We start from the raw sequence: 12,166 nt of genomic DNA on the forward strand, positions 1-12,166 counted from the left end.
TTGGAATCCTCACTACGCTATATAAACCCATTAACTAACGCCAATTAAAGACATTTCCTGCAATCCCAGGGACTGGATTTGGGATACAGCAGAAAAATTGGAACTGAGGAGATCAAACCCACCCCAAAAATAGGGAACATTCCATAAAAATCCTGAAATTGGGAAATTTTTTTTGGGCTGGGGGGAATTGGGGATTTCAGGGGTTCTTATACAGTTTGGGGTTTTTTTTGGGGTGGGGGGAATTTGGTATTTGGGTGATTTGGGTTTCTCAAGATCTGGGATTTTTCTTCCTAAACAGAGATATTTGGGATTTCCTTCCCAAAGTGGAGGGATTTGGGATTTCCCCTCCACAACTGGGAGGGGTTTTGGGGTCCCCTCCCAAATTTAGGGGAATTTCAACCTTCTCATTTCACCCCGACCCTAAATGAAAATCAACAGTTACACTTAATTTATTACAAAACAATTAAAATATTACATGATTCCCACAGATCCCACCAATTCCCTACAAAATATTTTGGGATTTGGCTCATCCTTCCCCCCAGAAAAAACCCCAAAAAAGTTTTTTTTGTCCCCCAAACCCCAGTTTGGGACCCCCAAAACCCCTTTAAGGCAGCTAGGGGAGTGCAAACCCCATAAAAAACCCTATTTACAACCAGGGGAAGGCACTGGGGGAGATCCCGAAGGGTGTGGGGGACATCTTGGGGTGGAGATGGGGTCACACCAACAGCTGCCATCATACCCCCCCCCACCCTTGGCACTGGGGAGGGCTCAAAATGATAAATTTTGGAATTTTTTAAGACAAAAAAAGGCACAAAAGTCTTTGGAGGGGGTCGGAGGGTGGGGTTTTGGGGTGTCCCCCCTACAAATGTCCCTTTTTTTTTGGGGGGTGGTGGCTTTGGGGTCAGCCCCGGAGCTTGTCATAGTCGCTGACCATCCTTTTGATGTGGAAAAGTTTGTTCCGGAGGGTTTTGGATTCCCGCTTCTTGTCCTGGTACTCTGGGCTCTGGAAAGGCATTTGGGGACTTTAGGAGATGTCTGGGGACATTCTGGGGACATTTTGGGGATATGGGGGATGTCACCAAAGAGGCAGGTGACCCTAAAAGTCAGCCCTGAGAACTCACCCTCTTCACGTCCTTGAGGTGGTTGTACTCCTCGGCCAGCGCCTGCGGGGACAGCGGGGTCAGGGACAGAGGGGACAGGGGGAGACAGTGGGGACAGGGACAGGGGAGATGGAGGGGACAGGGACAGAGGGACAGGGGATAGGGGATGGGGGGACGAAGGGAGCAGAGGTAACAGGGAGGGGACAGAAGGACAGCGGGATCAGGGACAGGGGACACAAGGACATAGGAGACAGAGGGACAGAGGGACAGGAAGGGACAGAGGAACAGGAGGAGACAGGGACATGGAAAGGACAGAGGGGACAGAGAGGGGACAATAGGGAGTGAATGGGGGAAGAAATAAGGGGGGAGTGGAGGTGAAAAAGGGGTAAAAAGAAGGAAAAAGGGGTAAAAAGGGGCACCAAGGGCGGTCTGGGGGGCAGCAGGGGCACACCTGGTACTGGGCGCTGTCCTCGGGCACCTGGTCCAGCTGTGCTGCCAGCTGTGCCAGGCGCTCATTGAGCCCGTCCATGTGGGCACAGAGCTCCTTGTAGCGCCGCAGCTCCTGCCCGAAATCCGCCTTGTAGCGCTGGCGTGTGCCCGGGGAGTTGATCGGGGGGTACAGCCTGCAGGAGAACATGGGGACATCACTGGGGACATGGGGGTATTGGGGACATTGGGGGATATTTGGGATATTGGATATGGGATATGGGGACATTGGATTTGGAATATGGGGACATTGGAGACATTGGGGACATTGAGATTTGGGATATGAGGACATTGGGACATTAGATATGGGATACGGGGACATTGGGGACATTGGGGCCATTGGATTTGGGATATGGGGACACTGGGGACATTGGCGACATTGGTGACACTGGGGACACCGGGGACATTGGGATATGGGGACACTGGGTGTGGGACATGGGACATGGGGGCACTGGGGACATTGGGGTCACTGGAGACATGGGGACACCAGACATGGGGACACAGGGCCACAGAGACCCAGTGAGAAGCACTGTCCCGAGTGTCACCTGTGCCACTGCTCGCTGTCACGCTCGTCACTGGACTCAGGGGCGGTGGCGGGGTCGGTGTCGTACTGGGAGCACTGGGAGCCCTGGGAGCCCTCGGGCTGGCGCCGGCCCCGGCGGCCGCGGCGGGCGGGGGGCTTGTGGGGGGGCTGGGCAGCGTCCGGCTCCTCCGAGGGTGAGGGGGGGTCCGAGGGGGGGTCACTGGTGGGAGACGGGGACATCGGACACGGGGACACGGCCCTGGGGGTGCACAGGGGGATTCCCCCTTTCCCGACCCCTCAAATCCTTCCCCACCCCTCTCCTGACCCCTCCCCTTATTTCCTAACCCCTCCACCCATTCCCGAACCCTCCCACATCTCCCAAACTTTCCAGACCCCTCCCCATATTCCCCACCTCTTTCTCTCCCCTTCCCACTTTTTCCACCGCTTTCCCGGCCCTTCCCCACATTTCTCCACCCCTCCTCACCTTTCCTGCCCTCTTCTGCCCCTTCTCCATTTTCTCCACCCCTTCCCGCCCTTTCCCCAAATTTTCCACCCTTCTCCATCCCTCTCCCGACCCCTCCCCAAATTTCCCGACCTGTCCTCACCTTTCTCTCCCTCTTCCGCCCCTCCCCCATTTTTTCCGTCCTTTTCCCGCCCCCTCCCCAAATTCGCCAATCCCTCCAATCTTTTCCCGCCCCCTCCCCATATTTCCCAACCCCCCCATTCTTCCCCCGACCACTCCGCACCTTTCCCTCCTTCTTCTGCCCCTTCCCCACTTTTTCCACCACTCTCCCGACCCCTCCCCAAATTTCCAGACCCCTCCAATCTTTTCCCGCCCCCTCCTCATATTCCCCACATTCCCCATCCCGTCCCCCGGCGCTGCCGCCCCCTCCCCACCTTTTCCAGCCCTTCTGGGGGGGGTCGCTGTACAAGGGGGGGCTGTAGGGCGGGGCCGGCCCGGGGGTCCCGCCCTTCTCCGAGTACGCGACGGTGGCGGCCTCGTCCGGAACGCTCGTCCCGCCCGACACGTTCTTCACCTGGAAAAAGGGATTTGGGATTTTGGGGGAGAACTCAGCTGGGATAAAGGAGAAGCCAGCGAGAAATGTCCCGAGAAATTTGCGTGGGAATTGGCCCACGCAGAAATCTCTGAAAATTCACCGAGAAGCCCCCGAAAATTCCCTGAAAATTGTCTGAGAAATCCCTGAAAATTCACCAAGAAACCCCAGAAAATTTCTTGAAGATACACCAAGAAATCCCTGATAATACCACAAGAAATCCCCGAAAATTCCCTGAGAAATCCGGCAGAAAGTCCACGGAAACCAGGGGTTGTTGTCCCACCTGGAGTCCCCCCAAATCCTCCAGGGACATCCCCAAAAAGCTCAAAACCCAGAAACCCCAAAACCGAAAAACTCCAAAACTCCAAAACCAAAAAAATCCAAAACCCCAAAACCAAAAAAAACCAAACCCAGAAACCCCTCAAAAACCCAAAACCCCTAAAAGTTAAAACTTCAAAACCAAAAAAACCCAAACCCAGAAACCCCAAAACCCAAAAACCCCCAAACCTAAGAACCCCAAAAAAACCAAAACCCCCAAAACCCAACAACCACAAAAACCTCAAAACCCCCAAAACCCCAAATGCTCGTGGAGAGACAGCGACAAAGGGACAAAGGAATAGAGCTGGCGGTTGGTGCCACCCTCAGGGTGACGCCCCCAGAGGTTTGGGGTGGCCCCACAGGGGGACAAGGGACATCCGGCTGCCCCCCCCCCGTCCCCTTCCTTCCGGCCCTTTGTGGGTTGTTTGTGCCGGACTCCGGTCCCCGCTGCCTTGGTGGCCTTGGAGACATCCGGCCGGACACGCCACTTGCGCCGCTGTCCCCTCCTGGGGGCCACCCGGTGTGTCCCCAAGTTGTGGTGGCATCTGGGGACAGAGATGTCCCCAAAGGGGGTGACATCCCCAAAGCGGGGGAGGTGGCACGATGGGGGGGAGGCACCTGGGGTGTCACCGTGTCCCCAGAGGGACAGGAAATGCTCGGCCAGGGAGGGGCTTTGAGCAAATAAAGGCGGGCAGGATCAAAAGAAATGAAAATAAATAAAATTAAAGAAAATGAAAATAAATAAAAATCGATACAGAGAGCATGGCCCCACAGACACGGGACTGGGAGTGGTGGCTTGGGGACAAGCATGGGGACAGAGGAGAGGGATGGGGACAGGGATGGGGACACAGGGGACAGAGGACAGGGATGGGGAGAGGGACAGGGGACAAGGAAGGGGTTGGTGACAGGGGACAGAGATAGAGACAGGGGACAGGGACAGGAGTGTCCCCAAAGCCACTGTCCCAACCCTTCCCACGGGAACGCTGTGACACTCTCACCCATCCCCCAGCAGGTGACACATCCCGGGCCACGCTGGCCGCACCGGGATGTCCCCAGGGTCCCCATCCAATGGCACCACTCCAGGTTTTCCCAGGGCCACCTCCCGGTTAATCATTGGCCAGACCGAAACCGCGCTGTGGCCCCGGTGTCACCTGGCAGCGTCGCCTGGCAGTATCACCTGCCAGTGTCCCCAAGCACTCTTGGGGTCCCCAAACCTCTCCTGGTGTCCCCACACACCTCTTCAAGTCCCCAAATTCCCCTGAAGTCCCCTCCTGGTGTCCCCAAACCCCTTCCCAGTGTCCCCAGATCCCCTAAATCCCCCAAATCCAACTCTTCCAACGATCCCAAACTGCCAAAACTCCCAAAATCCCAACAATTCCAACAATCCCCAAAATCCCAACATTTCCAACAATTCCAACAATCCCAACAATCCCCAAATTCCAACAATCCCAAACTCTCAACATTTCCAACAATCTGAAAACCTCAAAATCCAACATTTCCAACAATCCCAACAATCCCAAAGTCCCAAACAACCCCAAATCCTGAACTCGCAGCTCTCACCCACTCCTCGACGTCAGGTCCCTGGGGCTCAGCAGGGATTTTATCCCAGTAAATGTTGTGTTTTCCGTATTTCCAGATCTTGCTGCGCGTTTTGTGCGCCAGGACGCAGATGAGGCACAGCAGGAGCACAGTCAGGAACCCACAGGCAATGGCCACAGCCTGAGGGAGTGCAGGGGTTATTTGGGAATTATTCAGGAATTATTTGGGAATTTGGGGATTCCACGTTCAAGAATTCAGGATTTGGGAATTTGGGGATTCAGGGGTTTGGGAATTTGGGGTTTAGGGATTCCTGGCATCAGGACTCTCATCCTCGAAATCCTCGTGGTGTTGGGTGAGCCCAATCCCAAAGATTCTGTCTGCTTCCCAAACCCCAAACCTTCCCAAATACCAAACTCTAAACCTTCCTAGATCCCAAACATTTCCCTGTCCTTCCCAAATCCCAAACCCCAAATCTTTCCACATCCCAAAGCTTTTCTGTCCTTCCCAAACCTTCCCAAACCCCAAATCTTTCCTCTCCTTCCCAAACCTCCTTTGGGATTTGGGAAGTTTGGGGATTCTAAAAGGACAGAAAAGGTTGGGGTGTTTGAGAAGGTTCGGGGTTTGGGAAGGACGGGCAGGATCTGGGGGCTCCCGGTGCCAGCCGGGCACTGCCGGGCCCCCATCCCGTGCCAGTCCCGGGCGGCCCCGGGCGCTCCCGGTTCCGCCGGCCGGGCTGGAAACGCCGCATTCCAATTCCAGCCCTGGCGGGGGGAGCGGCCCCGGCCTGGTCAGGCACGGGACCGGGAGCGGGACCTGGACCGGGATTGGGATCGGGATAGGGACCAGGATTGGGATCTGGGAATGATTTGAGATCGCTGCTGTTTGGGGCTGGCTCGGGGAAGAGCAGGGGGGAGGTGAGCGAGGGGGCGGGGCTGATTCCTGAATCCCAAATTTTTCTCTGCCCTTCCCGAATCCCAAACCTTTCCGTGGGGATCCTTCCCTCACCCCCTGGGGGTTCCTCCCTCATTTTTTGGGGGTGTCTCCCTCCCTCCCTCCCTCCCTTCCTCAGTCTCTCCCTCCCCTCCTGGAGGTCCCTCCCTCAGTCCATCCCTCATTTCCTGGTGGTCCTTCCCTCATCTTTTGGAGGTCCTTCCTTCCCCTCCCGGTGGTCCCCATCTTCCCGGTGGTCCCTGTCCTCTGCTGGTAGTTCCTGTCCCATCCTGGTGGTCCCTGTCTCCTGGTGGTCGTTCCTCCCCATTCTCTCCCGATAGCCTCATCCCCTCGTGGTAGTCCCTGTCCCCTCTTAGTGGTCCCCATTCCTTGGTGGCCCTTCCTCCCCTCCCAGTAGTCCCCATCGCCTCTTGGTGGTCTCTGTCCCCCAGTAGTCCCTGCCCCTCCTCGTGGTCCCTGTCCCCTCCTGGTAGTCCCCGTCCCCTGGTGGTCCCCATTCCCTCCCAGTAGCCCCCATCCCCCGGGGTGTCCCCTCTGACCTCCTGCGGGTCCACGGTGCAGTAGTGGTACAGGTACTGGTTGAGCACGGTGCCCCCGGCATACACCTGGCTGCACATGGCCAGCAGCGGGCTGTAGTAGTAGCCCCCACCACTCATCTGTGCCTGCGGGTTCACCCCCACCACATAGACGATGCTGGCCACCAGCATCACCAAGGCCAGCACGGCGCACACCACGATGACCACCAGGTAGAAACGGCGCGACCGCGAGCTGCTGGACTTGCTCAAGCTGGCCACCAACAGCCCCAGCTGGGCCAGGAAGCAGAGCACGGCCATGGCGATCATGAAGCCGTTGGCCGCCCGCGGGTTGGTGACGCCTCCGTAGTATCCCCCGTAGCCGTAGCCGTAGTTCACCCCGCTGCCGTAGTAACCGGAGCCGTAGAAACCGCCCAGGCCGGTGCCCAGCACGCCGCCGTAGCCGTAGCCGTAGTCCCAGGCCAGCGTGGAGGCCACGCAGGCGAACACGGCGATGCACAGCAGCATCACCGCGCCCTCCAGCAGCCGCACCAGCCCCGGCGGTGACGACCACTTGTAGAAATGCTGAGGGACATCCTCAATGTAGTAGGAGCCCGGTGGCGGCGAGCGGGCGCCGAAATCGTAGCCGTAGTCACCCGTGGGTGGCCCGTAGGAGGCGGGGGGTGGCCCGTAGGCGCTGTCGTAGGGTTTCTTGGTGAACATCCCTGCAGGGGACAGGGGACAGAATGCTCGAGGGAGGTTCTGTCGCCAGAGGAGGTGGTGGAGGAAGGACTTTGGTCCCTTTGTCATCGTCGCCACCCAGCTGGAGAGGGAGTGGGAGGCGCGGCGGTTTGTGTGGGGAAACTGAGGCACAGGGTTGTCACACAGAGTTGGGGTGTCCAAAAAACTTTGGAGATCCCACCAAAGAAGCCTTGGAGACCCCACAAAAAAATCTGGGAAACCTCCTCAAAAATAACCTGGAGAGACCCCCACAAAAACCTTGGAGACCCCACCAAAAAAACCTTGGAAACCCCCACAAAAACCTTGGAGATCCCACAAACAAATTCAGAGACCCCCCCCAAAAAATACCGGGGGATTCCCCCCCAAAAAACCTTGGAGACCCCACCAAAAAAAACTTTGGAGACCTCACAAGCACCTTGGAGACTCCATAAAAAGATGCCACAAAAGTTTTGTGGAGAAACTGAGGCACGGCGTCACCGTGGGGAAACTGAGGCACGGTGAGTCACCAGCCGGTGCCACCCCAGGCTCTCGGTGTCACCTCCCTGTCCCCAACAGCCCGAAGCCGGCAGGGAATTAATTGGGATTGTTGGAATTCCCCGATGGGAAGCAGGTAGCCTAAGCTGATCCGGATGTATTAAAAATCAAAATAATCACAATTAAAATCAAAATAATTAAAAATAATTATAATCACCAAGTCCACGTGAGGCAGAGCCACGAGGAGAGCGGCTGGAAAATTTGGGGTGGGGGGTTAAAATCAGCAAAATTAATGTGGGGACCCCCTCGTGCCATGCAGAGAACCCAGAAAAAAAACAACAAAAAAAACCCCAAAATGCTGGGGGAAAGGCGAGTTCCTGTGGGAAACTCAAAGCGGGCGCCAGTTCCGGCGGTACTGGGGCTCGGCGGGACCCCCGGGAGGGGCGGGGAGGAGTTTTGGGGGTGCCCAAAGGTCCCGGTTCCCAATCCCACCGATTCCAAATGCCCCGGTCCCAGCGATCCCAAATCTCCTGGTGCCGGGCGGATCCCCCCATTTGACTCCACTTGGGACCCCCGGGAGGCCACCGGGATCCGCAGCAGGGACCGGAGCGTGGTGTCGCCGGTGGCAGCCGGGCCGGGGACGGCTCCGGTACCGGGAGCACTACCGGGGTCAGCACGGAGGGGATTTCGGTGGTGTCGGGGAGTCCGGTACCGGCGCGGAGCCGCTGGGGACCCCGCTACCGCTCTGGAATCCGGAACCAACGGGGACCCGGGTGCCGGTGGGGACCCCAGTACTGCTCTGGAATCCCGTGGCCGCTACCGATGTGAACCTGTTGGGGCCCCGGTACCGGTGTGGACCCGGTGGGGACCCCGGTACCGCTCTGGAATCTGGTACTGGCTGGGACCCTGGTGCCGGTGGGGACCCCGGTACCCGCACTGGAATCCTGTGGCCGCTCCCGGTCCGGCCCGCGGTGCCGGAGAGAAGCCCGGCGAGGCCCCCGGTGCCTCGGGGAAGGACGAACCACCCCCGTTCGCAGCGGGGAGCGGAGACCCCCGGTGCTCCCTCCCGTTCCGGTACCGCCCTCCTCCCGCGCTGCCGGTGCCGGTACCGGGGGTTCCCGGTACCGCGGAGCCGCTCACCTGCCGCCTCCTCCGCCGCTTTGTTCACCTTAAAATGGCAGCCGGGAGCGGCGGAGGCGGCGGCGGCGGCGGCGCTGCGGCACCGGCCCCGGGTCCCGCCCCCGGGGAGGGCGGGGGGCAGCACCGGGCACGGAGGGGTTAAAAGGGGGCTGGGCCCAATCGGGAGGAGCCCCCGGGAGAGGTCTGGGGAAATTCTGGGGGGACAAAAGGGGAAACTGGAGCGTCCCCAAAGCGGGGAAGGCTTGAGATCGTCCCGCCCTCCCCCCTAAAAAAAAACTTGGAGGTTTTTTGTTAATTGCCAAAGGTAATTAATGAATTAATCAATGTTTAATTATCCCAGTTCCTGTGGAAGGGGCAAGGGACACATCCGGGGGGGCGCAACGGGGGCGGGGCCTCCCCAGAAACCTCAAAATGAGGGGAGGGGACCCCGGGGTGGCTCGGGGGGTGTCCCCGGCCGTCCCCGATTGTCGCGGCTCCAGTGGCACCGGGATCGGGATGGATCCAGCCGGGATCGGGAATGGATCCAGGCAGAAATGATCACACCGGGATCGGGAATGTCGGGCTGGATCCAGTCGGGATCGGGAATGTTGGGATGGATCCTGTTGGGATGGATCCCACCGGGATCGGGAATACCGGGAATCCTGCCAGGATGGGTCCAGGCAGGATCGGGAAAGTCGGGAATGATCCCACTGGGATTGGGATGGATCCAACCAGCATCAGAAACGTTGGGATGGATCCTTCCAGGATGGATCCCACTGGGATTGGAATGGATCCTGTTGGGATGGATCTAGCCGGGATCGGGAATGTCGGGATGGATCTTGCAAGGAATGATCCAATCTGGATCGGGATGGATCCAGCCGGGATCGGGAACTCTGGGATGGATCCAGCCAGGATCGGGAATGTTTGGATGGGTCCTTCCAAGATGGATCCCACTGGGATTGGGATGGATCCTGCTGGGATGGATCCAGCCAGGATCGGGAATATCGGGAATGATCCAACAGGGATCGAGACGGATCCATCTGGGATCGGGAATGCCGGGATGAATCCCGCCGGGATCGGGATGGATTGTCCGGCAATGACACTTTTGGGGACCCCTTTGGGGACCCAGCGCCGTCCCCCGGCCTCCCCCGCGCCCCGGCAGCACCGACCGTCCCCCGCGCTGTCACCAGCTCGTCCTCGAAGGTGACACGCCTGGCACGCGCTGGCGGCGACATCGCCACCCGGAGGGTGGCGGCGCTGAGGTGGTGTTGTCGCCGTGCGGGGGGGACACGGCGGGGCCCTCGCGGGGATGTCACCGCTCCTGGAGACCGCGGCACCCCCGGGGGGCTCCTGACGCTTCGAGGCCACCCCTGGAGGGGACACATAAGCCGCGGTGTCACCGTGACTCAGTTTCCCCCACGGGCCACCTGCGGTCATCCCTCTTTGGTGGCACCGCGAGGCCACCGTGTCCCTCGGGGTGTCCCTGTCCCCCCAGTGTGGGCTGGGATGAGCGGAAAACATCCGCTGGTGACGCTCAGGGACACCGTGTCCCCTCCTGTCCCCTCCCCGCGCCAGCCCTTGGGGACAATGGCCGGTGTCCGGTCCCCTGCCACCGCCGTTACCTGCCCGTCGCATGGGGAGGGGACACACGCGACGCCCGGGCACAGCGCGATGTCTCCTGGCTGCTCCCCAGTGCCCGACCAGCAGTGCCACCAGTGCCACCGCTGCCCGGCACCGCGCGTTAATCATTGACAGCCTTGCGCCACCCCGATTGTCGCACGGGGCCACCACCCCACTCCCCTACCCGCGGAGTGTCCCTCACACTCCCGGCGCCCCAAAAAGGGTCTGGGGTCCCCCAAAATCTGCCCCAAAAACCCACGCGGCGTTTTGTCACCTCCACAAAGTTCCCAGGGTGGGGGGAGCTCACGGGGAGGGGGAAACCCAAAAATCCCTCAAAATCCGCCCAAAACCCAAAAAAATCCCCCCCAAACCTCCCCAAAATCCCCCCAAACCCCCGCCCCCAGGCCAAGCAGAGAGCGACACGTCCAGTTCAGGCTCCTTTAATTTGTGCCTCAGCTCCCCCAAAAAACCCCAAATCCCCCCAAAATCCCACCCAGATCCCACCCACGACCCCACCCCCCCCCACACAGCAAAGAGGAAGCAGACAGAACCGGACCCTGGGCAGGGGTCCAGGACTGTGGGGAGGGATGGGCTCCTCCAGGGGGTGGGAGATGGGCTCAGAATTGCATCCAGGGGTGCCCCCCCCAAATTCCCCCCCCCAAATTTCCAGCTGGGGGAAACTGAGGCACGGAGAGGTGACGGTGACGTCGCCAAGGTCACTTTGGGGGCAGAGCCACGAATGGAGACCCCTCCCCCGAAAAAATACACCCCCTTGCCCCCATTTTGGGGCTCACCACGGGGGTCTCCCCCCCTCTTCGAACCCCCGCCCACCCTGTCCCCAAATTTCAGCCTCCCCCCAAAAACCACTCATGGCTCCTGGTTTGTCCCCTCTGTCCCTTGTCCCCTCCCTTCTCCAGCACCCCCCCCCCAAAAAAAAAGGCTCAGCTCGGCTCCCACCACTTGGGGGGTCCCGGGGGGGTTTGGGGGGGTCCAGCACAGTGAACGCAGGAGTTTTTATACAGAGCTTTCCAGAACAAAGCTACGGGAACGGCCACACGATGGCCAGAGATAAACACGGGGAATACCCCGCACCCCAAAACCGCGGGGAGAGTGAGGGGATGGGAGACCCCCCTGCACCCCAAAACCAGGGAGGTACAAAGGGTTCTCAGACCCCCCCCCACACGCCAAAACCGCCCTCCTGGGACTGGGGGGGACACCAAGGTGTCTGGGGGTGTCCCCAACCCCCCCCCCGCCACGGCGTCATCCGCTGTCTCAGGTGACAGAAGGTGACAGGGGGGTGTCCCATGGCCCCCCCACCCCATTGCCACAGTCCAAAGGGGTGGGAGGGTGACAGAAGGGGACAGGAGGGTGGTCCCAGCACCCCTCAGCTGCTGTCCGAGGGAACACACGGTGGCACGTGGTGACACACGGTGACATGGTGCTGTGCCCATCACCCCGAGGTGACTGACACATGGTGACATAACACGCGTGTCCTGCCGCTGTCCCTCAGCCGCTGTCCGAGGTGACACGGGTGACACACAGGTGTCCCGCGGCCGTCTGTCAGCCGCCGTCCAGGGTGATGGTCACACACGGTGACACGGTGCTGTCCCCATCACCCCAAGGTTACACACAGTGACACGGGTGTGCCGCTGCTGTCCCTCAGCCACGGTGACACGGGTGACACAAGTGACACACGGTGACACAGGTGTCCCGCTGCCATCCCTCAGC

General features: G+C 59.6%; 1 protein-coding gene across 1 annotated transcript; it reads right to left on the bottom strand.

The window, feature by feature from the left end:
- Positions 1–313: 313 nt before the first annotated feature.
- On the bottom strand, positions 314–8,877 carry OCLN (occludin). The gene is made up of 8 exons (XM_058040863.1): positions 8,840–8,877; positions 6,512–7,209; positions 5,043–5,201; positions 3,007–3,146; positions 2,132–2,329; positions 1,552–1,723; positions 1,122–1,163; positions 314–1,003 (listed from the first exon to the last, which is right to left on the bottom strand). Exons 2-8 carry the CDS (start codon positions 7,205–7,207, stop codon positions 902–904), a joined length of 1,509 nt encoding a protein of 502 aa, XP_057896846.1. The 5' UTR covers positions 7,208–7,209; positions 8,840–8,877; the 3' UTR covers positions 314–901.
- Between the last annotated feature and the right edge of the window lie 3,289 nt (positions 8,878–12,166).

This window comes from Melospiza georgiana, chromosome 26 (assembly GCF_028018845.1).
Source record: "Melospiza georgiana isolate bMelGeo1 chromosome 26, bMelGeo1.pri, whole genome shotgun sequence".
Taxonomy (NCBI): Eukaryota; Metazoa; Chordata; class Aves; order Passeriformes; family Passerellidae; genus Melospiza; species Melospiza georgiana.